At 40.6% G+C, this 26,901-nt stretch overlaps 1 protein-coding gene across 2 annotated transcripts in view; it reads left to right on the plus strand.

The window, feature by feature from the left end:
- Positions 1 to 26,407, plus strand: part of Arsj (arylsulfatase family, member J) — an 86,773-nt gene extending 60,366 nt beyond the window's left edge. For both annotated transcript variants that reach the window (XM_087625332.1, NM_001047887.2), the window contains 1 exon segment: positions 24,047 to 26,407. In XM_087625332.1, coding sequence (XP_087481458.1) covers positions 24,165 to 25,448 — 1,284 coding nt within the window. In that variant the 5' untranslated portion in view covers positions 24,047 to 24,164 and the 3' untranslated portion in view covers positions 25,449 to 26,407.
- Positions 26,408 to 26,901: the final 494 nt, after the last annotated feature.

Below are 26,901 nucleotides of genomic sequence, written 5' to 3' on the forward strand. Positions count from 1 at the left end.
CTAAGCATCTAGGGTAATTCAAGCATTTGGGCTAATAGCCACTTATTAGTGAGTGCATACCATGTATGTCTTTCTGTGATTGGGTTAGCTCACTCAGGATGATATTTTCCAGTTCCAACCATTTGCCTACGAATTTCATAAAGTCATTGTTTTTGATAGCTGAGTAATATTCCATTGTGTAGATGTACCACATTTTCTGTATCCATTCCTCTGTTGAAGGGCATCTGGGTTCTTTCCAGCTTCTGGCTATTATAAATAAGGCTGCAATGAACATAGTGGAGCACGTGTCTTTTTTATATGTTGGGGCAACTTTTGGGTATATGCCCAAGAGAGGTATAGCTGGATCCTCAGGCAGTTCAATGTCCAATTTTCTGAGGAACCTCCAGACTGTTTTCCAGAATGGTTGTATCAGTCTGCAAACCCACCAACAATGGAGGAGTGTTCCTCTTTTTCCACATCCTCGCCAGCATCTGCTGTCACCTGAGTTTTTGATCTTAGCCATTCTGACTGGTGTGAGGTGAAATCTCAGGGTTGTTTTGATTTGCATTTCCCTTATGACTAAAGATGTTGAACATTTCTTTAGGTGTTTCTCAGCCATTCGGCATTCCTCAGCTGTGAATTCTTTGTTTAGCTCTGAGCTCCATTTTTTAATAGGGTTATTTGTCTCCCTGCGGTCTAACTTCTTGAGTTCTTTGTATATTTTGGATATAAGGCCTCTATCTGTTGTAGGATTGGTAAAGATCTTTTCCCAATCTGTTGGTTGCCGATTTGTCCTAACCACAGTGTCCTTTGCCTTACACAAGCTTTGCAGTTTTATGAGATCACATTTGTCGATTCTTGATCTTAGAGCATAAGCCATTGGTGTTTTGCTCAGGAAATTTTTTCCAGTGCCCATGTGTTCCAGATGCTTCCCTAGTTTTTCTTCTATTAGTTTGAGTGTGTCTGGTTTGATGTGGAGGTCCTTGATCCACTTGGACTTAACTTTGTACAGGGTGATAAGCATGGATCAATCTGCATTCTTCTACATGTTGACCTCCAGTTGAACCAGCACCGTTTGCTGAAAATGCTATCTTTTTTCCATTTGATGGTTTTGGCTCCTTTGTCAAAAATCAAGTGACCATAGGTGTGGGGGTTCATTTCTGGGTCTTCAATTCTATTCCATTGGTCTATCTGTCTGTCTCTGTACCAATACCATGCAGTTTTTATCACTATTGCTCTGTAATACTGCTTGAGTTCAGGGATAGTGATTCCCCCTGAAGTCCTTTTATTGTTGAGGATAGTTTTAGCTATCCTGGGTTTTTTGTTATTCCAGATGAATTTGCAAATTGTTCTGTCTAACTCTTTGAAGAATTGGATTGGTATTTTGATGGGGATTGCATTGAATCTGTAGATCGCTTTTGGTAAAATGGCCATTTTTACTATATTAATCCTGCCAATCCATGAGCATGGGAGATCTTTCCATCTTCTGAGGTCTTCTTCAATTTCTCTCTTCAGTGTCTTGAAGTTCTTATTGTACAGATCTTTTACTTGCTTGGTTAAAGTCACACTGAGGTACTTTATATTATTTGGGTCTATTATGAAGGGTGTCGTTTCCCTAATTTCTTTCTCGGCTTGTTTCTCTTTTGTGTAGAGTAAGGCTACTGATTTATTTGAGTTAATTTTATACCCAGCCACTTTGCTGAAGTTGTTTATCAGCTTTAGTAGTTCTCTGGTGGAACTTTTGGGATCACTTAAATAAACTATCATGTTGTCTGCAAATAGTAATATTTTGACTTCTTCTTTTCCGATCTGTATCCCCTTGACCTCCTTTTGTTGTCTGATTGCTCTGGCTAGAACTTCAAGAACTATATTGAATAAGTAGGGAGAGAGTGGGCAGCCTTGTCTAGTCCCTGATTTTAGTGGGATTGCTTCAAGTTTCTCTCCATTTAGTTTAAAGTTAGCAACTGGTTTGCTGTATATGGCCTTTACTATGTTTAGGTATGGGCCTTGAATTCCAATTCTTTCCAGGACTTTTATCATGAAGGGGTGTTGAATTTTGTCAAATGCTTTCTCAGCATCTAATGAAATGATCATGTGGTTTTGTTCTTTCAGTTTGTTTATATAATGGATCACGTTGATGGTTTTCCGTATATTAAACCATCCCTGCATGCCTGGGATGAAGCCTACTTGATCATGGTGGATGATTGTTTTGATGTGCTCTTGGATTCAGATTGCCAGAATTTTATTGAGTATTTTTGCGTCGATATTCATAAGGGAAATTGGTCTGAAGTTCTCTTTCTTTGGTGGGTCTTTGTGTGGTTTAGGTATAAGAGTAATTGTGGCTTCGTAGAAGGAATTTGGGAGTGATCCATCTGTTTCAATTTTGTGGAATAGTTTGGATAATATTGGTATGAGGTCTTCTATGAAGGTTTGATAGAATTCTGCACTAAACCCATCTGGACCTGGGTTCTTTTTGGTTGGGAGACCTTTAATGACTGCTTCTATTTCCTTAGGAGTTATGGGGTTGTTTAACTGGTTTATCTGTTCCTGATTTAACTTCGGTACCTGGTATCTGTCTAGGAAATTGTCCATTTCCTGTAGATTTTCAAGTTTTGTTGAATATAGGCTTTTATAGTAAGATCTGATGATTTTTTGAATTTCCTCTGAATCTGTAGTTATGTCTCCCTTTTCATTTCTGATTTTGTTAATATGGACACACACTCTGGGTCCTCTCATTAGTCTCGCTAAGGGTTTATCTATCTTGTTGATTTTCTCAAAGAACCAACTTTTGGTTCTGTTTATTCTTTCTATGGTCCTTTTTGTTTCTACTTGGTTGATTTCAGCTCTGAGTTTGATTATTTCCTGCCTTCTACTCCTCCTGGGTGTATTTGCTTCTTTTTGCTCTAGAGCTTTTAGGTGTGCTGTCAAGCTGGTGACATATGCTCTTTCCTGTTTCTTTCTGCAGGCACTCAGCGCTATGAGTTTTCCTCTTAGCACAGCTTTCATTGTGTCCCATAAGTTTGGGTGTGTTGTGCCTTCATTTTCATTAAATTCTAAAAAATTTTAATTTCTTTCTTTATTTCTTCCTTGACTCGGTTATCATTGAGTAGAGCATTGTTCAATTTCCACATATATGTGAGCATTCTTCCCTTATTGTTATTGAAGACCAGTTTTAGGCCGTGGTGGTCTGATAGCAAGCATGGGATTATTTCTATCTTTCTGTACCTGTTGAGGCCCGTTTTTTGACCAACTATATGGTCAATTTTGGAGAAAGTACCATGAGGAGCTGAGAAGAAGGTATATCCTTTTGCTTTAGGATAGAATGTTCTATAAATATCCGTTAAGTCCATTTGGCTCATGACTTCTCTTAGTCTGTGTACGTCTCTGTTTAATTTCTGTTTCCATGATCTGTCCATTGATGAGAGTGGGGTGTTGAAATTTCCCACTATTATTGTGTGAGGTGCAATGTGTGTTTTGAGCTTTAGTAAGGTTTCTTTTACGTATGTAGGTGCCCTTGTATTTGGGGCATAGATATTTAGGATTGAGAGTTCATCTTGGTGGATTTTTCCTTTGATGAATATGAAGTGTCCTTCCTTATCTTTTTTGATGACTTTTAGTTGGAAATTGATTTTATTTGATATTAGAATGGCTACTCCAGCTTGCTTCTTCTGACCATTTGCTTGGAAAGTTGTTTTCCAGCCTTTCACTTTGAGGTAGTGTCTGTCTTTGTCTCTGAGGTGTGTTTCCTGTAGGCAGCAGAATGCAGGGTCCTCGTTGCGTATCCAGTTTGTTAATCTATGTCTTTTTATTGGGGAGTTGAGGCCATTGATGTTGAGAGATATTAAGGAATAGTGATTATTGCTTCCCGTTATATTCATATTTGGATGTGAGGTTATGTTTGTGTGCTTTCATTCTCTTTGTTTTGTTGCCAAGACGATTAGTTTCTTGCTTCTTCTAGGGTATAGCTTGCCTCCTTATGTTGGGCTTTACCATTTATTATCCTTTGTAGTGCTGGATTTGTAGAAAGATATTGTGTAAATTTGGTTTTGTCATGGAATATCTTGGTTTCTCCATCTATGTTAATTGAGAGTTTTGCAGGATACAGTAACCTGGGCTGGCATTTGTGTTCTCTTAGGGTCTGTATGACATCTGTCCAGGATCTTCTGGCCTTCATAGTTTCTGGCGAAAAGTCTGGTGTGATTCTGATAGGTCTCCCTTTATATGTTACTTGACCTTTTTCCCTTACTGCTTTTAATATTTTTTCTTTATTTTGTGCGTTTGGTGTTTTGACTATTATGTGACGGGAGTTGTTTCTTTTCTGGTCCAATCTATTTGGAGTTCTGTAGGCTTCTTGTATGCCTATGGGTATCTCTTTTTTTTAGGTTAGGGAAGTTTTCTTCTATGATTTTGTTGAAGATATTTACTGGTCCTTTGAGCTGGGAGTCTTCACTCTCTTCTATACCTATTATCCTTAGGTTTGATCTTCTCATTGAGTCCTGGATTTCCTGTATGTTTTGGACCAGTAGCTTTTTCTGCTTTACATTATCTTTGACAGTTGAGTCAATGATTTCTATGGAATCTTCTGCTCCTGAGATTCTCTCTTCCATCTCTTGTATTCTGTTGGTGAAGCCTGTATCTACAGCTCCTTGTCTCTTCTTTTGGTTTTCTATATCCAGTGTTGTTTCCATGTGTTCTTTCTTGATTGCTTCTATTTCCATTTTTAATTCCTTCAACTGTTTGATTGTGTTTTCCTGGAATTCTTTCAGGGATTTTTGCGATTCCTCTCTGTAGGCTTCTACTTGTTTATTAATGTTTTCCTGTGTTTCTCTAAGGGAGTGCTTCACGTCTTTCTTGAATTCCTCCAGCATCATGATCAAATATGATTTTGAAACTAGATCTTGCTTCTCTGTTGTGTTTGGATATTCCATGTTTATTTTGGTGGGAGAATTGGGCTCCAATGATGCCATGTAGTCTTGGTTTCTGTTGCTTTGGTTCCTGCGCTTGCCTCTCGCCATCAGATTATCTCTAGTGTTACTTTGTTCTGCTATTTCTGACAGTGGCTAGACTGTCCTATAAGCCTGTGTGTCAGGAGTGCTGTAGACCTGTTTTCCTGTTTTCTTTCAGCCAGTTATGGGGACAGAGTGTTCTGCTTTCGGGCGTGTAGTTTTTCCTCTCTACAGGTCTTCAGCTGTTCCTGTGGGCCTGTGTCTTGAGTTCACCAGGCAGGTCACTTGCAGCAGAAAAGTTGGTCTTACCTGTGGTCCCGAGGCTCAAGTTTGCTCGCAGGGTGCTGCCCTCGGGCTCTCTGTGGTGGCAGCAACCAGGAAGATCTGCGCTGCCCCTTCCGGGAGCTTCAGTGCATCAGGTTTCCAGATGGCGTTTGGTGTTTTCCTCTGGCGTCTGAGATGTGTGTGCAGAGTGCAGTCTCTTCTGGTTTCCCAGGCGTGTCTGCCTCTCTGAAGGTTTAGCTCTCCCTCCCATGGGATTTGGGTGCAGAGAACTGTTTATCCGGTCTGTTTCCTTCAGGTTCTGGCGGTGTCTCAGATTCAGTGGTCCTGCCGCTCCTGGGCCCTCCCCTACGGGAACCCAGAGGCCTTATACAGTTTCCTCTTGGGCCAGGGATGTGGGCAGGTGTGGGCAGTGTTGGTGGTCTCCTCCGCTCTGCAGCGTCAGGAGTGCCCACCTGACCAGGCGGTGAGGTCTCTCTCCCACGGGGTTTGGGAGCAGAGAGCTGCTGCGGGCCGGGATCCGTGGGTGTGGGACTCCCGGTAAACACAGGAGGTGCCCGTTCCTAGAGGAATTCTGCCTCTGTGTGTCCTGAGTTCACCAGGCAGGTTTCTTGCAGCGGAAAAGTTGGTCCTACCTGTGGTTCCGAGGCTCAAGTTTGCTCGTGGGGTACTGCCTAAGTCCTCTCCTCGGCGGCAGCAACCGGGAAGATCTGTGCCGCTCTTTCCGGGAGCCTCCGTGCACCAGGGTTCCAGATGGTGTTTGGTGTTTTCCTCTGGCGTCTGGATGTGCGCAGAGTGCAGTCTCTTCTGGTTTCCCAGGCGTGTCTGCCTCTCTGAAGGTTTAGCTCTCCCTCCCCCGGGATTTGGGTGCCAAGTCTCCAGTTTCTGTCTTCTACATTACAGTAGAAATGCTGGGATCGCAACTGCATGGCAGCACATCCAACATTACCTGGATTCTGGAGATCCAAGCTCATGTCCCCACACTTGACAGCAAGCAAGCAGTGTGTCCATTTATCCACTGAAATATTTCATCTCCCCAGCCCGTGATTTCTCTTTGTATGAAAAGTTTTTATTTTAGAAAAATTCAGTTCAGCTTTCAGCTTTCAATTGCTGGTGAAAACTTCTTTTATTAGCACATTGGAACCAAAAGGCCCCCGGAATCCTCTTATCCAAGGCTCCTTCCACATTTGTTAATTTTAATTTTTTTCTGATGGTGATAAGTCCTTTAGCTTTTCAGCAATAGTTACTCGGATGTTTTTCTGCAAACGTGGGAGAGTACAAAGCAATTCTGGATGGTGTTTCACTTACTCAGAGTGTTATATTGATTAAGCGATCTCATCCATATCTAACAGCCACCAAATGTTTTCTAGAGAAGATTTTATGATAGTGAAGACCAGGCAAACAAGATTTTTCTGTGAAAGCTTTCATGTTCATGGAAGCTACTTTGTAATTAGATCCAGATAATCACTGTGATCATTGAACAGCAGTTTTAATTTTTCTATCTCTACATAAAGGTTTAGTCCAGGGTGAGTAGTACCCAAGGGGGCCTTCCCCTTCTCTGAGGAAAAGAGGAGGAAGTAATGGGGTATGGATTTGTGAGGTGGGACTGGGAGAAAATGAGGGAGGGAGCTGCAATCAGGATGTTTATAAAGGGATATGAAGCTCAAGAAGAAGGAAGACCAGAATGTGGATACTTCAGTCCTTCTTAGAAGGGAGAACAAAATACTCATGGGAGGAAATACAGGGACAAAGAGTGGAGTAGGGTCATCAAGTGGAAAGAAAGGTCATCAAGAGACTGCTCTACCATCCTATATGTAGCTACCAAACCCAGTCACTATTGCTGATGCCAAGAAGTGCTTACTGACAGGAGCCAGATATGGGTGTCTTCTGATAGGCTCTGACAAAGCCCTACTGATACATATGAGATGGTTCAGCTAACCATTGGACTGAACAAGGGAACCCCAATAGAGCAGTTAAAGAAAAGACTGAAGGAGCTGAGGGGCTTTGCAACCCCATAAGAAAAACAACAATATCAGCCAACCAGACTCCACCAGAGCTCCCAGGAACTGAACCCTCAACCAAAGAGTACACATTGGAGGGCCCATGGCTCCAGCCACATATGTAGCAGAGGATGGCATTGTCCAGTATCAATGGAAGGAAAAGCCCTTGATCCTTTGAAGGCTTGTTTCCCCAATGTAGAGGAATGCTAGGGCAATGAGGTTGGAATGGGTAGGTGGGAAGGGGAACATCCTCATAGAAGCAGGGTGAGGGGAAAGAGGTATGGGGGGAGGGGGACAGGGGATAACATTTGAAATGTAAATACATAAAATATCCAAGAAAAATAAAATTTAAAAAAAAATAAAATAAAGGGAAAGGCAAGGAGCCAGGTATCAGGCCTGAGCCAAGGCAGTGCGCTCTGCCTACAAACCAGGACTCCTCTGTTTAATTGAACAGTGTGAATAATTATCACTGGATCAGTACATTATAGTTAACACAGATACTTCACTCACGTTAAGGCATGGAATGTCTAATTCATTGTTAAGAACTCTTAGTCCCCTTCGTGTGCACTGAGAAGAAGCGTAACCAAGGTGTTACCTGGAACTTGGTTCTCTTGGATCTGTTTAAAGTTGGTTGCAACGTCTGTCCGTCCAGTCGTCTCGGGAGATTTCTGCTCATTGCTAGAGGTTCTCAGTCCCATCAGCTCTGTTTGCAGTTGGGTCCTTGATCTCAGCTGAATCCTATGTTCTGCTCTAAAACTAGACGTCCCTCATACATACACTAAACATCATATTAAACACTCCGAAGAGAAGTTTTAGGAACAAATTTACCTCAATTTTGGAATGTATCAAAATGTACATGTTAAATTAACACTAGAAAGTCTAACAACTGAGTGGGCTTTTGTTTATTGGTAACTATAACGACATATCATAAATATTCCTATAAGTTCAAATGCCTAGCCCCCCCCCCTTCTTTCTTTTTTTTTTTGCAAATTGTCTCCTTTGGTGTGTGTGTGTGTGTGTGTGTGTGTGTGTGTGTGTGTGTGTGTGAAAATAAATCTGAGCCATTAGCAAGAACCATGTTCCATATTCACATGGGGAAGATCTCTTTGCATTCCTTCACAGACATCTGAAGGGACTAACATAATTAGTCCAGCAAAAGGAGGATAAGAGTACAGATGCTTACACATTCGAAACCCCAGGGAAAGGGAAGACAACGCTATCCATCCTACTGCCCTTAAAGCAGCCCTAGGTGCCAACTCCAGGCTCTACCTCAATCTGGTTTGAGATTCTCTATTTGCATTCAACGAACAGGGAAGAAGGGAGATTGAAGGGATGATGGATGGGGAGGAAATAAGACAGAACAGAGTGTATGTTACCTAATTGTATACCATGTACATTATACCTTCTGTTTTATTTAAACTTATACCTCACTAAAAAGGAAAAAAGAAACAAAGCCTTGTGGAGCTTGGGTGTTGTTTGCGTCTCCTTTACAAAGGGGATGCTAAGGCTCAGGGTAGCTCGATTAACCAGAGTTTCAGCTTACCTGAGAACAAGATTTGAGCCTGTATGTTTTGACTCTTCTGGACTACTTTTATCTTCCCTAAGCCCCCTCCCCCTCCTTCCTTTTTCTTTTTTCCCTAACGTTTTTCACTGAGGCTCACTGTGTAGCCCACACTGGCTTTACGCTCTCCACCAACCTATCTGAGGCTTCTCACACTATCCCCATGTTGGCTGGCTGTTCCACGCTGGAAGATGCCTCTAATGCTGTCATCAGAATACCCAAAAGCGAAGCACGGTTCGGGTACCTACCAATCACCCCAAAATCCTGGTTTCTAACAAATATACTCTCTTTCCAACTCGGCACCCAGGAAATGGGTGGTGGTGATCCTCTGAGATCCAGGTATGAATACCAGAGAGACATTTCCCAGAAACGAGTCTCAAGAGAGTATGGGAGTGATAAAACGTGGAGCCCTCTAGTGGGCATCCCCACCTACAGAGGCTCTGGACTCCGACCCGACTGCAGTAATCCCTCTGTGCAAGGATTCCTGGTCACTTCACTAGGAATTGAGGACGTCATTCCTGGGGAAAATATAGGATCTCTATAGGCTCACGGAGAAAATGGTTTTGTATTTTGTGATAACAATAGAAGTCTATTTTCCCTGCTGCAAGAGAAATAAGAGGTGGCTAGAGGAAACCAGGTGGGGAGTTTCTCGCTCCCGGGGTGCTTAAGGCAGGAGACGTATCTATCAGAGACCATCTGGGTATATACACTTTTCTTTCAGATTGTAAAAGTGGTTCTTGCCACTAGAAAATATCTCATATACTGAAAACCTTAAGAAGTGAACACAACAAATATTTTGAGTAATTTTCTACATAAAGGAGAAAGCTAAATGAAAAGAAAAATTGCTGTACAAAATCAAAGTAGTAACAGCTATGCTTTTGTAATGGGTAGGGTAAGGAAAATAATTTATGATAAATATTATGGTAACAAACAAATTTGGCCATGCTAATTTTCTAGTGGCATTTGAAGCTACTAAAAAAGTTTAATACTTCGTTGTGTATTAATTCCATGTTTTTATTTGTTTCTATGAATTGATCCATAATATTGTCATGTTAATAACAAATCCTAAACTATTAAAATATGGTCCAGTGCTATAGATATAGTTTTTCACAGGACTGAAAGCCCTATTTGGTAATCCAATACCAGTTGATGAGCCCCGAAGTCATATAGAGACAAGTAAGGGTACACTGAATGAGAAAGGGGTGTGTGTGTGTGTGTGTGTGTGTGTGTGTGTGTGTGTGTATGTGTAGTGTGTGGTGTGTGGTATGGTGTGTGTGTGGTGTGGTGAGTGTGTGGTGTGTGTGTGGTGTGTGTGTGTAGTGTGTGGTGTGTGGTGTGTGGTGTGTGTGTGGTGTGTGTGATGTGTGTGTGGTGTGTGTGTGTGGTGTGTGGTGTGGTGTGTGTGTGTAGGGTGTGTAATGTGTGGTGTGGGTGTGGTGTGGTGTGGGTGTGGGTGTGGTGTGGGTGTGGGTGTGGTGTGGTGTGGTGTGTGTGGTGCATGTGTGTGTGTGTATGTGTGTGTGTGTATGTGTGTGTGTACGTGTGTAAAACAAAAATGATTTTTTTAAATCATTTTTAAATGATTTTAAATGTCAAATCCTGTCCATAATTTGACAGGAATCAAGTAGCAGGTAGTGGGAGGGGTTTGAGGGAAGAAAAGAAAGAGTAAAATGAAATAATTATAATTTAATATTATTTTATTATTTTACAATAATAACATTTATTTTACAAATAAAAAACAAAAAGTGTCTCAGTGTTTGCATTTAACAGAGTCAACTATTATCATTGTTAGAATTTACAAGATACACTAATAAAAGGGTAAAAATCACAGACACATTAAAGCCATAACTTCAGATTTTAAAGAAACCTAATACTTGTTAATTGATGGATAAATTTTATTCCAGCATACTTATGTCAACCATCCCAGCCATCAGCTCTAGTTATAGCAATTATTATGAATTTTGCTTAATTCATTATGAGCTGAAACTGCTTCATACCAGAATTATAAACATCCTTTGAAAGTGAAGAAAAACAGCTGGGATGGGAATAAACAATTGTGTTATTTGCTCAGCTCCCTGTAAGTCATAAAAATGTCCCCTGCTCTAGATACATGTTACATCACAGTATTTCCTCTCTTCACCAACACCATCACCAGAACTACAGTACCCAGAAGGTTAAGGGCTTGAGAAGTGAAGTTTCTATTAAATTAAATTTACACTTTGTTTCTTTTTTTTCTGGGAACTGCCATCTTGAGTTTCAGTTCTTTTTATATGCCTTAGAGCAGAGACGCCAATGTCCTCCATGCAAGTTTGAAATGAGATCCGAATTTCACATTATCAATCTAATAAGTCTAACAGTCTAACGGGAGCAAAGACATTCAGTTGCTTGACAGGTACTTCCTAACCACAGCTAAAAGGAAATATTCTGTACATGAATGGAAATTTTTCTTGGGTTAATAGCTACGGAATCGCTCAATGAACATAAATTTGAAGCTATTCATAACTTTCTTTTTATTTTTCAAAATTATATGACTTCTGGGTTTGGGTAGAAGGCTCATTTGGAAAAGTACTTGCTGCTCAAGCATGAAAACCTGAATTGGAATTGTCAGGACCCACATTTAAACCCTTACTAGCCAGGCATGGGAGCTCACCTCTAACCACAACTATAGTGCCTGAGTGGCTGGATTAGGCAGACTCGGTCTCAAAACGTAAGGTGAAGGGAGAGCAGTGGAGGAAAACACCCAGATTCCACCTCTGGCCCCCCCCCACATGAATGCATATGGGCGCGCACACGCGCGCGCACACACACACACACATGTATACACACACATACATACAACACACATATATACACATACACACATGTATACAGACATATACATACAACACACATATACACACACATACACACACATGTATACACACATACATACAACACACATATACACACACATACACACACATGTATACACACATACATACAACACACATATACACACATACATACAACACACATATACACACACATACACACATGTATACACACACATACATACAACACACATATACACACATACACACACAGGTATACACACATACATATAACACACATATACACACATACATACAACACACATATACACACACATACACACATGTATACACACACATACATACAACACACATATACACACATACACACATGTATACACACACATACATACAACACACATATACACACATACATACACATGTATACACACATACATACAACACACATATACACACATACATACAACACACATATACACATGTATACACACATACATACAACACACATTTACACACATACACACATGTATACACACATACATACAACACACATATACACACATACACACATGTATACACACATACATACAACACACATATACACACATACACACATGTATACACACACATACATACAACACACATATACACACATGTATACACACAACACACATATACACACATACACACATGTATACACACATACATACAACACACATATACACACATATACACACATACATACAACACACATAAACACACATACACACACATGTATACACACATACATACAACACACATATACACACATACATACAACACACATATACACACACATACACACATGTATACACACACATACATACAACACACATATACACACATACACACACAGGTATACACACATACATATAACACACATATACACACATACATACAACACACATATACACACACATACACACACATGTATACACACACATACATACAACACACATATACACACATACACACATGTATACACACACATACATACAACACACATATACACACATACATACACATGTATACACACATACATACAACACACATATACACACATACATACAACACACATATACACACATATACACATGTATACACACATACATACAACACACATTTACACACATACACACATGTATACACACATACATACAACACACATATACACACATACACACATGTATACACACATACATACAACACACATATACACACATACACACATGTATACACACATACATACAACACACATATACACACATACACACATGTATACACACATACATACAACACACATATACACACATGTATACACACAACACACATATACACACATACACACATGTATACACACATACATACAACACACATATACACACATATACACACATACATACAACACACATAAACACACATACACACATGTATACACACACATACATACAACACACATATACACACACACATATACACACACGTAAGCAAGTACGTGCACTACACAAAAAAGAAGGCATAACTACAAAGAAATGTTACATTTCTTAAATATGGCAATTATATCTGTAGGAAAAAAGCTCATCTCTGTAGATTGATGCATATGAAGGAGAGAGGGAATACTTTTGAATTAATTGAAAGAATTTTAATTTTTCCAGGGACTATATTTTACAGTGATCTCCTAATTACTGTTACAAAGACACTTTTTAAGGATATTTTCTGTAACATAGCCTGATCATTACTAATGGTTTAACATTTAATATTATTTTCTATTTGGTATAGAGAGACTGAACATGAACACTTTACACTAATTTCATAGTAATCTCTGGTCATATTGAAACAGAGGAAAACTGTAAGTACTCGGAATTATGGACAGAGTATCTCGGGTGATACTTGTGTCTGCGAAACGTGTCTAATCGAGAATATTAAATGTGCCCACAAAGCTGCTCCTCAAAATTTCTCCTGAAAATAGGTTATCAAAGAAAGAATCCACCAATCTCATGCAGCGGAATTCTTTTTGATAGACATGTGGTAGTTTGTAAATTCCACATGAAATCTTAGTCATTCCGCATTAAGTCTACAGAGCTTCTTACTATGAAGTAGCCTGGAATTCTAGCACTTGGAAGAAAGTATCGGAGGCCAACCCAGGTTCCACGGAATGACTCTGAAGAGATAAAGTATCATATTAAATAATTAATATCAACTCCTCCCCCCCCAAAGAATAAAAGAATGTGAGAGAAAAGACTCTGTGCTAGTGACGAATCTTCCTCTCGATGGAAACTATTTGCAAAGAGGAGCCACATGCTTTGTAGCCTTTTCCACAAGGAAAACTGCATTTAGTGTGGATTAATATACGATGCCATAAATGTTAGTCAGCTGGGGATCAGCTGAGCAATTGCAAGGACAAACGGGAGGATTTGATGACCAAGAAAGATTAGACACAGTCAGGAATTCGGATGTTGCTTGCCAGATGATCTGAATCCAGTTGTTCAGTGAAAGGATAAATGTTCTCTGACTTTGAGAGAACAGTTCAGTCTATTGCGCTCACCCCTTTATTCTAAAGGTCTTCAGAGTCAAGGCTCCTACTAGGAAAGACAGCATCGATGATATGAATGAATTCTTTTTCTTAACTTTGATTTATTTATTTTTTATTGGTCATCTTATTTATTTACATTTTAAATGTTATCCCCCTTTCCAGTTTCCCCTCCTCAAGCCCATGATACCCTCCTACCTAACCCCTGGCTCTATGAGGGTGCTCCACAACATGCCCACCCACTCCTGCCTCAGCGGCCTAGAGTTCCCCTATCCTGGGTCATCAAGCCTCCACAGGACCAAGGGGTTCCCCTCCCAGTGATGCCAGATAAGGCAATTCACTGCTACATATCCATCTAGAGCCATAGCTATCCCATGTACTTTTTGGTGGTTTAGTCTGTGGGAGCATTGGGGGGTCTAGTTGGTTGGTATTGTTGTTCTTCCTATGAGGTTGCAAACCCCTTCAGCTCCTACAGTCCTTGCCCTAACTTCCCTATGGAGATCCCCACCCTCAGTCCAGTGTTTGGTGGTGTACATCTCCATCTGTATTGGTTTGGCTCTGGCAGAGCCTCTCAGGGGACCTTTAATACACATACACACGCACACACAATTTGTAGCCTCAATGAGAATTATTATGTACACGGAGTAGAAAAGACTAATTTTAATGCAATCATCTAAGTTTCAGTTACATATAATTGTATCAGTTTATAGAACTGAAAGTAAAAGTGTCTTCTACAATTATTAGCATAGAAATAATCATCTGTAATAGTTTCACATACAGTCTCACTTGTTTTTCTCTCCTTGGGAATATGCTACACTATTCATTCATTTAACAACTTTCTAGGAAATATGTATGATATATGGATCCCATACAGTTTTAGGTGACATAGATATAGTGGTGAACAAAGACCCTACCCTCATGGAACCTAAACATGTTTGTCAGAAACATTTTATAATACAACAGTCATTCTGCTTCAACCGTGTTCTTTCTCTTGGCGATACATTGTCAGCATTTTTCCCCATCAGCTCTTACAGCCCCACGTCCATGTTCAACAATCTGCACATTCCAACTCCCATCTGTGTCTCCACTCACAAAACACTATCTCTTCCCCCTTCTGTGTTTTCTTCCGACTTCTATTACAATATTTTTGTATTGCACCTTGTTGATGCTTTCCGGGTCTAACTCTTAAAAGTTCTCCCTTGCTCTAGTTCCATTGGCTGCTTCATCTCAGCCTTTTGCTAGCACTCCTTGCTTTAATCCAAAATGGGGCATTTTCTGGGCTCCCACTTTGGCTCTTCGGCTCTATCCTGTCTGTAATTTGACTGCTGCCTGTAAGCTTTGAATCTCCCCTAGTTCACTGTACATTTTAGCAACACCTATCTGGACTCGCTGTCCTCCCTTTCACTCCAATGTCTCTTCCCGGGATGCATAACTCAGTGTAAGAAACCCCCTCACACCCGGACAAGGTGAGCCCACTTTGAACATTCTGTCTTCCTTGTTCCCCACCCACAGTCTGTAGCCCTATCGAGTGTCTATTATAAACACAAATGTTCCCATAGCTCAATTTCACTGTGCTAATCTTAGTTTTTGCTGACACTGTTTATCTCTTGACTAGGTAAATAGTCCCAAGTGTGTCTTGTTTCACTAATCTGTCCTCACTACCATCTGAATGAGTTTTCTAATACAATCGTCTTATTATGCATTATTTTGAACAGCACTCCTGTGCCAACCTGTGACCTAGATGAAATACTTAGTTTGCTCCACACTGTAACACAAGCTTGTGTCATTTGGCAGCTTCCTGCCTCCATCAAGTTATGTCCCAGGAAGACATGTGTGAATCTTTCATGTTTGTCTTAATCAGGGTTCCTATTCCTGCACAAATCATGATCAAGAAGCAAGTTGGGGAGGAAAGGGTTTATTCAGCTTACACTTCCACATTGCTGTTCATCACCAAAGGAAGTCAGAACAGGAACTCAAGCAGGTCAGGAACTTGAAGACAGGAGCTGATGCAGAGGCCATGGAGGGATGCTGCTTACTGGCTTGCTCCCCCTGGCTTCCTCAGCCTGCTCTCTTATAGAACCCAAGCCCACCAGCCCAGGGATGGCACCACCCACAATGGACTGGGCCCTCCCACCTTGATCACTAGTTGAGAAAAGGCCTTAAAGCTGGATCCCATAGAGGCGTTTTCCTCAAGGGAGTCTCTGTTCTCTGTGATAACTCCAGCTTATGTCAATTTGGCACACAAAACCAGACAGCACAGCGTTCGAAGTGATTCATAAGTGAAGAGCCACGCCTCCCTAGGTTGAAGTTTGAATATTCTGCTCCAGTCCCTGGAACATTCCTCCTCTCTCCTTCAGCCCCCACCTGGTTGGTGCTTCCTCTTAAATGAACCATTTCAGAGTCTAGCTCCCCTGACAGTGTGCTTTATTCTTTGTTCTTTCAATTTCTTTGATCAGCATCTCCAAGATACTCCTATGATTGTACTAAATTTCTAAACATGGCCCCAGATGAGCAGTCTTTTGATCCTGCCCTTAAGCACTTAATGGAAGTGTGCCGGGGTGTTTGCTGCTAATCAGAGGGTTCTCTAATTGCTTTTTGGTCTTATTCACTAGACTGAGTATTTTGAGAGCAGAGACCATTTTAATTGTTTTTATGGTCCCAAAGTAAGCATTGTGTTTGGACGATAGTAGAAAAATGACTGTTAAGTGAAAAATTAGTCCTTCTCTTCTGACACTCATATCCAGCTACACCAACCTCCAGGGTACTATTAGCTAAAAGATGAAATTAAGGCCTATAAATAGAATTATTCTGCAAGAGAGCAGAGTCTTCTTAAAGCAAGTGATACATAAATACCTTTCACAGTATGTCATTTTATTTTAGGCATACTAATATCTGTTACTTGATTTATGAGCCACAATCTCCTATATCTGTTTCCCTCCTGTTGAAATCAATTTGCACTGAACTAATGGCTTATTTTCTGCTTCTGGACTTTACAATCTTCACAGAACTACTAGGATTCACTCTATATCCTGTTTATAAAGGTTTGTTAAACAGATAATTAGTTTAAACCATAATCTGATCCTACATTCTTGGGCAAATTGAATTATTTTTTAATTATAATATCTAATACCTAGTGAAACAAATTAGTATATTTTTTAAAGATTATAAGCTTCTTCCTATGTTTGTCTGCGAAGCTGAAAGGGCCACTTAGCATGTTTCTTTTCAATTGGAAAGAAAATGAGAATGATGGCTATTGCTCTTACCAGAGTTGACATCGGTGCCAGGTTCATGCATTTTCTTCCCAAAGTAGCCAGACCGAAGAAGTCAACTATATTTCAGGAGTATTATTTTATTTTTAATAGCACAAAATGAATTTTAACACGCATCATACATATACAAACACCATCTACTAAATAAAGAAACTTCTCTGATGAAGGCTGAAAAAGTCACTGATCTATGGGTACAGCAATGTCATTAATGGTCATTTTTATTGCTATGTTTTCTTTTTTAGCAAAATAATAGTAGTATTGGGTTTCCCCCTAGGTTTCTGACCTATCTAGTTTGAGGTTCTTGGCCACTTTAGCCGTCAGGCGTGCATTCTAGGTCACAGAATGGACCTTAAATGTAGTCAAAAAGTGTCTGGCTATTCTCACACCATTTGTGCCACTATTGTACCAGTGTCTCTTGCAGGTTGGTCCCTATTGTAGGTCACAGGATTTGTAGCTCAGTGACAGTGATGATCACATTTCTCTTCCCATAACATAGAATCTCTTCGGCACTATGACCACTTGCCAGGAGGGGTAACACTGCCATTAGACACAAGCTGGACTTCTCTATGGTTGAAAACATAAGTGTTACATTCAGCACCAGGACCTTAGCATTAGGTTATAGAGAGCAGCCATTAGCCTTGACAATGGTCTGTGATACTTGGGCAGCCCATGGAACCCTTTGACCAATGATTCAATTAGATGTAAAACCTACTGGAAATTTTACATGGGAGAACAAGATGTCTAATTGGGGTATTGTCTTCCTCATTATACAATGACTCCATTTAAATTGTTTTAATATATGTATATAAATTAGGAAGTTTTTAGCATAGTGGGTTTCCATATGCTTTTCCCAAAGGCCATTAACATCAGCTTTCCTTGCCCATATGTTGGTGTTCTCCCAGCCTTTCCCTCATTGAATCTTCCTTTATAGTTTCCATTTGTAGACATTAAACTAATTGAAGTTGTAACTGAATTACTTTTCACTTATAATTACTTTTTGTCTAGTTTTACTCAACTTGAGCCCATCTCATATTCGTAGAAAAATTGCAGGCATACCCAGAAACCTTAAATTTCTTGGAGTTAATTTCTAGTGTGAGGATTCACCACCCCCTCATACTGTTATCCCACAACACACCATCCCCCTTATTGCATTTGTTTTCTTCTTGGTTAGACTCAGGCATCCATCAAATTAGGAAATCAACACAGCTCTTCTCAATTAGTTCACTTTAGTTCTTTCAGTTCTCCAGTCACGCCCACTGTAGTTTAGGATCACACGTTTGATCATCATTTCCCCTTAATTCCTTTCAAACTGGAAACACCCCTTTCTTTGAGACCCTTCTTAGCACAACATGATCTTGTAATAAGTTCAGGCTCCATATCTTTGGTTGGAATGCTGTAGAGAATATGTTTTTTCCTTCCTAAAGCTTCCTCTTTAGATCAGTAGCATTCCACGCAGTTCCAGTTTGTCTCATTACTAATCACATTAACTTTGATCTCTTGATTAATAGGGGTCCTTTAGACTCTTCCTTCAATGAGTTGAGATCAAAGAAGAAAGAAGCTACCTTTTGTTCAGTCAGGATTTGGTGGTATATTTTGAAGTTATCTGCTTTGTCTTCTGTCAAGTGAAAGCTATGCTCACCCCAAATATTCAGGCAAACTCATCTCTGCTTTTGTCCTTCTCTTGCCTGAATTAAAACAATCTACCAACGTTCTTGGTGGGAGAAGGAGCAAAGAGAAGCAGCATGCTCGATTTCCTTATGATTGGCAGACACTGCCTCCATCTCTACCTGATCTTAAGGCAAGAGAAGTTGTACCTTTAAGTCACCTCCACTGTTAGCTATATCTTGATTAGGACTAGGAAATACCAAAGCTTTAGGAAGTGAAGGAGTTGTGCATGAGGGTGGAGATGGGGGTGTGGGGTGCTAACATGGCAAGACTTTCTTTTTGCATTTGCCCAATGGGTTCTGCTAAAAATCTCAAATATGTTTGTGATCAGTATAAGTCACACTATCTGGTTTGCTAACCATTCACTTTTGACTGCCCTGCATGTTTCTGAAAGCAGTCATAGTAACTAATAGTTTAAAAAACTAAACGAGTGCCCCTGGCGTGGTGGCACATGTCTTTAATCCCAGTACTCAGAAGACAGAGCCAGAAGCAGAGGCAGGAGAATCTTTGTGAGTTCAGGGCCAACCTGGTCTATAAAACAGGTCCAGGACAGCCAAGGCTATGTTTCACAGGACAAAACGGCAACCAACAGATTGGGAAAAGATCTTTACCAATCCTACAACAGATAGAGGCCTTATATCCAAAATATACAAAGAACTCAAGAAGTTAGACTGCAGGGAGACAAATAACCCTATTAAAAAATGGGGCTCAGAGCTAAACAAAGAATTCACAGCTGAGGAATGCCGAATGGCAGACAAACACCTAAAGAAATGTTCAACATCTTTAGTCATAAGGGAAATGCAAATCAAAACAACCCTGAGATTTCACCTCACACCAGTGAGAATGGCTAAGATCAAAAACTCAGGTGACAGCAGATGCTGGCGAGGATGTGGAAAAAGAGGAACACTCCTCCATTGTTGGTGGGTTTGCAGACTGATACAACCATTCTGGAAAACAGTCTGGAGGTTCCTCAGAAAATTGGACATTGAACTGCCTGAGGATCCAGCTATACCTCTCTTGGGCATATACCCAAAAGTTGCCCCAACATATAAAAAAGACACGTGCTCCACTATGTTCATTGCAGCCTTATTTATAATAGCCAGAAGCTGGAAAGAACCCAGATGCCCTTCAACAGAGGAATGGATACAGAAAATGTGGTACATCTACACAATGGAATATTACTCAGCTATCAAAAACAATGACTTTATGAAATTCGTAGGCAAATGGTTGGAACTGGACAATATCATCCTGAGTGAGCTAACCCAATCACAGAAAGACACACATGGTATGCACTCATTGATAAGTGGCTATTAGCCCAAATGCTTGAATTACCCTAGATGCCTAGAACAAATGAAACTCAAGACGGATGATCAAAATGTGAATGCTTCACTCCTTCTTTAAAAGGGGAACAAGAATACCCTTGTCAGGGAAGGGAGAGGCAAAGATTAAAACAGAGACTGAAGGAACACCCATTCAGAGCCTGCCCCACATGTTGCCCATACATATACAGCCACCCAATTAGACAAGATGGATGAAGCAAAGAAGTGCAGGCCGACAGGAGCCGGATGTAGATCGCTCCTGAGAGACACAGCCAGAATACAGCAAATACAGAGGCGAATGCCAGCAGCAAACCACTGAACTGAGAATAAGACCCCCGTTGAAGGAATCAGAGAAAGAACTGGAAGAGCTTGAAGGGGCTCAAGACCCCATATATACAACAATGTCAAGCAACCAGAGCTTCCAGGGACTAAGCCACTATCTAAAGACTATACATGGACTGACCTTGCACTCTGACCCCATAGGTAGCAATGAATAGCCTAGTAAGAGCACCAGTGGAAGGGGAAGCCCTAGGTCCTGCTAAGACTGAACCCCCAGTGAACTAGACTGTTGGGGGGAGGGCAGCAATGGGGGGAGGGTGGGGTGGGGAACGCCTATAAGGAAGGGGAGGGGGGAGGGGAATGTTTGCCCGGAAACCGGGAAAGGGAGTAACACTCGAAATGTATATAAGAAATACTCAAGTTAATAAAAAAAAAAAACCTGAAAAAAAAGAAAAATAAAAGTAAATAAAAAAATTAAATTAAAACAAAAAACTAAATGAGTAACAGACATAGCCATGCTATTCCAAACTCAGTGTCACAGCCTGATGGGCAACTGAGGCAGTTCATAAAAATACTATAACCCTCTGCCTCCCTGCTGTCCCAGCCATGAAATGAACACACAGGATGTGAGTTCTCCTGACAGTACTGAGGATTAAGTGTAATTATATATATGACAGAAAATCAACGAACTCTAAAACTTTCTAAAAATATGTCATGACATACCAGCCTATACATTCAGGTGGTCATGGGGACAGCTACCATTTTCTAACTCTCCCCCCTACCCTAGAGTCTGTGCTCCTTTTGAGGACTCACAACATCCCAGCATATATGATTACCCTCATTTCCCTGATGAGGAAACTGAAGATCAGAGGGTTAATCATTGCCTGCAATCTCATAGATAACTGTGGAAATCCAAACTCAGATATATCAGATTCCAACACCTGCCTACCTAATCAAGGTCCCACACTCTGCTCCAAACTCTTTTCTGTAGTCTGAAACTGGAAACTACTAATGGAGAAAATTACCTGAAAAGTCTCTCATTCCTTAGGAGCTATTGGCAAGCCTTTATGTTATCAGCTCAAAATTTCCCAATGTGGGATCCTTTCTGTTTTCAGAGAAGCAGAAGCCTCTTAATGGACTAGTGACTCTGGACTCCGATTTATCTGCCAACACTTCCCCATCTTCTGAATGAAGCAGATACCTCTTAGTTCACTACTGACTCTCATTTATCTGCTAACATCTTCCCCATCTTCAGTTTTATCTCTCCTCTCTCCTCTCTCCTTCTCTTTTTCCCTTTCTCCCCTCCACAAACATTTCTTATATTTTCAGAAGCATCACTTCCTTTGTCTCTACCACTAGGTAAAAAAATAACCAACTTAATTACAAAGGCTTAAAATCTTTAGCCGTTTGAGGAATTAAATACGCATTCAGGTCAATGCATGGCCTATGTATGATAATTATTTAAGCGATAACATAGCCCTGTGAATTAATGATAAAATTTTACAAATATAGACTTTCCTCCTTTAAATTCTTTCCAGGTTTAACTTGGTAGGCCTTTCTCTATTTTTCTCATGTGCCAAACTAGTGATGTGACAAGTGATTGTTACGGATCCTCAGCTAGACCAAAACTGTCAAGAACAGTGATGACACCCTCTGCATTTGGTCCTTAGTGAGGCTTGTGAAATGTCTTTAGGAGTTTCTCTGGTTTCAGTTCCCACCATTGGGATTGATGTGAAATGCTGACTGCTAATGATGAATGGGGAGAAAGGCAGATGCAAATGCAGCTTGGCACAGTGAGATGTGGTCAGCACAGGCCCCACTACCTCATCAGTGCGCATGTGTAACTAACACTGAGGCACTCGAATCACACTGCCTGCAAAGCCTTCAAACATGAATTGTCCTATTCACCCAAAGTACATATGACATCACTGGGGACAGAAGTGTTGGGGTGTGTGTGTGTGTGTGTGTGTGTGTGTGTGTGTGTGTGCAGCTCCAACCACTGGGGACAGAAGTGTTGGGGTGTGTGTGTGTGTGTGTGTGTGTGTGTGTGTGTGTGTGTGCAGCTCCAAGTAGCCTGTCCCTACCAATATTCAGATACATATATAAGCCACCATGACCAACTTTTCCTATGTGGGTCCTAAGGCTCTAAACTCATTTACCAAGTCGTAAAATAAATCACTGTAATAATTAATATAAATAGTTTATATTGAAAACAAATAAAGTCAAATGAACGCTGCATAACAACAAATTTACAAAAACATAAAAACATAATCATTTTCTTACATTCAAATAATGGTGAAAAAATGATGGCTGTCATTTTTCTAAATGAGTTTCCTATTATGCTTTATAAACAAACATAATGGTACGGTAACTTGTGGTGTCACAGTGCTTAGTAACATTAAAGAACTGAAATAAAATTCTTACAAAGAAACTAGCCCAAGTTTGGGTTTTCTATCTTAATTTTCTTTCTAGAAAATCATTTGAGTTCAAGAATACCTTCATTTTTGACCTAAATTTTTACAGCCTTTGTGTTTGTGTTCTATTTTAAAAGTTATTTTGACCATACTTAATAATATTTGACCTGTAGTCAATTCTGTTTTCATGAATTAACAGGTGCAAATGGATTCACAGTAACCCCATATGTTTACTATGATAGTAACGGGTTCTGGGGGGAGAGGGGGGATAATCCCTTGGGAAAACGTCTAGGGAAAATGCTGGAAATTCGCTTCCTTGTCATTTTAATACATTGTAGAAAGGTCACTCTGATTTGCTACACTTCATTCTAATCAGTTTACTGAGGGGTCAGGAGAGGAGGAATGGGATGGGGGAGGGAGGCACAGGCAAACAGAAGTGCTCTTACTTCCTGTGGAACTAGAAGAACAATCCCATTTCAGAGATCCAGTGCGTTGAGGATGAAGTGTGACATATTGCAGGACAAGCTACCCAGGGATTTTCATAACTCTGCCTGTGTTCTAGAACACCAGTGGTAGTTTGAGAGACATGATCTCAGGATATGATTCAGACGATAGTATGAAATCCATAATACTCTAATCCAGTTCATTCGTCTCTATATTACTAGCACTCTGTCATGTAATTAAAAGACTATTTTAATTGAGTTTTAAAAGGATTTTTAAAAGACTTTGATAGTTTCCAAAGTACTGAAAATGCTCTTCAACTGTTAAATGGGAAGCCACTTAAAACTTGTGACGTAGAAGAGAGCTACTCAATTGATCATATTTAATTTGGGGTTGAGTTGATCTTGACAGAAACTTTATTTAAGAATCATCTGTATAGCGAATGCCCCTTTCATCCTGCCTTGACCAAATGTTTACTCTTCCCCCCAAAGGTATCAGATACACACAGGACTTCAGCATTCTATCATTAGACCTACCCAACCCAACTGTCTACCTCTGGACAACGCAACCCTACCTCAGAAGCTGAAGGAGGTCGGCTATTCAACCCATATGGTTGGGAAGTGGCACTTGGGATTTTACAGAAAAGACTGCATGCCTACCAAGAGAGGATTTGACACCTTTTTTGGCTCCCTTTTGGGAAGTGGTGATTATTACACACACTACAAATGTGACAGTCCTGGGGTGTGTGGCTATGACTTGTACGAAAACGACAATGCCGCTTGGGACTATGACAATGGCATCTACTCAACACAGATGTACACTCAGAGAGTGCAGCAAATCTTAGCCTCCCACGACCCCACAAAGCCTCTGTTTTTATACGTTGCTTACCAAGCTGTCCACTCACCACTGCAAGCCCCTGGCAGGTACTTTGAACACTATAGATCCATTATCAACATAAACAGGAGGAGGTATGCGGCCATGCTCTCCTGCCTGGATGAAGCGATCCACAATGTGACCCTGGCTCTAAAGAGGTATGGTTTCTATAACAATAGCATTATCATTTACTCCTCAGATAATGGTGGGCAGCCCACAGCAGGAGGAAGTAACTGGCCTCTCAGAGGCAGCAAAGGAACATATTGGGAAGGAGGCATCCGGGCAGTTGGCTTTGTGCACAGCCCACTTCTGAAAAACAAGGGAACGGTGTGTAAGGAGCTTGTGCACATCACCGATTGGTACCCGACCTTGATTTCACTGGCTGAAGGACAGATTGATGAAGACATTCAGCTAGATGGATACGATATCTGGGAGACCATAAGCGAAGGTCTTCGTTCACCCCGAGTGGATATTTTGCACAACATTGACCCCATCTATACCAAGGCAAAAAATGGTTCCTGGGCAGCAGGCTATGGAATCTGGAACACCGCGATCCAGTCGGCCATCCGGGTGCAGCACTGGAAACTGCTCACAGGAAATCCTGGCTACAGTGACTGGGTCCCCCCTCAGGCTTTCAGCAATCTGGGCCCAAACCGGTGGCACAATGAAAGGATTACCTTGTCAACTGGCAAGAGTATCTGGCTTTTCAACATCACAGCTGATCCATATGAGAGGGTGGACCTATCCAGCAGGTATCCAGGCATTGTGAAGAAGTTGCTTCGGAGACTGTCACAGTTCAACAAGACAGCGGTGCCTGTCAGGTACCCCCCGAAGGATCCCAGAAGCAACCCTAGGCTCAACGGAGGAGTCTGGGGTCCGTGGTATAAAGAGGAAAGCAAGAAAAAGAAGACAAACAAAACCAAGGCTAAGAAAATGCAAAAGAAAAGTAAGGCTAGGACGAGGAAGCAGAGGGCAGCTCGCTCCTCAACAAAATGCCACCCAAGAGTTACCACTGGCTAAATGCTTTGGTTAAACTTATATTGCCTGGTTTCTAGGTAATTCAGAGAATTTGGCTCAGACATACCTCAGCCAAGCGCCTCGGGCTTGTTTTCACATTGCTCCGTGCCAGAGACTTCTGGCACCTGGCTGCCATGTGGACAAAACTACCCTCCTGGGTGCCAAAGGCTATGCTTCTGCAGGCCACACAAGGAGGAGAAAGCGGCTACTTATTTATCCCTAGTCTGTGTAAACCGTGACGAATCATGAGTCAGTTGACCAAACAAAATGCTTTGAATCCCTTGAATCACGAGAGGGACTGTGACCCGCGGTAGACTTGAGTAATTACAGGGTAACACGATTAAAAAATGACTTTGGATGTAGTCAGAGATTGTGTTCCCTCAAAGACCTAAAAAAACAGTGCTTCTAGATGAAAAAATTGTGTATGTATCACATGAAACTTGGGCTTTTAAGCTACTTTTATTTCACGTTGCTGTCGCCTGTTCTCTGAGAAAAACCTGCTTCTCTTCCGTGGACAGCTTGCACCTCATCTCATCCTGCTTAAAGGAACGGCAGACAATGTCTGAGCATTGCCAGAAATGAATGTAACTATGTCCCAAACACTTTGATAAAACAAAAATTTCAATATAAAGTGCCTAATTTATTTTTTCAAAAAAGTTAAGCAAGTGATTTTAATTATTTTATTTTAGTTTCTACGTAAGAATTTTATTTCAATTCTTTATGGTTCCTAAGCACTGTAATACCATAAGTTACTGTAATTTTATGGTTGTTCATAAACTATAAAAGGAAACTCATTCATAAAAATTACAGTCACCATATTTTACCATTATTTGGATGTAAGGAGATGAATATATTTTTAAACTTTTGTAAGTTTGTTGTTATACAGAGTTGATTTGACTTTATTGTTCCCAACATAAACTATTTATGTATATTAATTATTAAAGTGATTTATTTTATGGCAATAGTGTGACTTTTCTTATTTAAATTTTAGACTTCCAAAAACAGCCATATTATTCAGTTTGACAAATAAAAATCTTGTTAGTATTTTTAGCTGCCCAGGCTGGTCTTGAACTTGTGACTAATGGACATGTACCAGCTTGCCTGACTACAGGCAAAAAAAATCTTTGCAAACAGGCCTTAGAAGAGATAGTGTCCTAGCACAGTAATAAATATTTTGCAAATGAAGAGATCCCCCCTCCCAATGTGGTTACTGCATTGAGAACAGTGTTCTGTTATTGACAAATAATATTTACAATGACCCTACTCTTACATATAATACAGAGTCTGGAAAAACAGAAATGGAAAATACAGATTAAGTGAGGCCTCGTTTAAAACCCACTATGGAACATGAGAGGATGGAAGAATGATTTTCTGTAACGGAGCTGTTCTCAGGGCTAGGGAGCAGCCACTGTCCTGGCATAGAACTTTCTTTGGTATGTTCTCTCTTAATGCAGAA

Source organism: Rattus norvegicus, chromosome 2 (assembly GCF_021556685.1).
Source record: "Rattus norvegicus strain SHRSP/BbbUtx chromosome 2, alternate assembly SHRSP_T2T, whole genome shotgun sequence".
In the NCBI taxonomy this organism is placed as follows: Eukaryota; Metazoa; Chordata; class Mammalia; order Rodentia; family Muridae; genus Rattus; species Rattus norvegicus.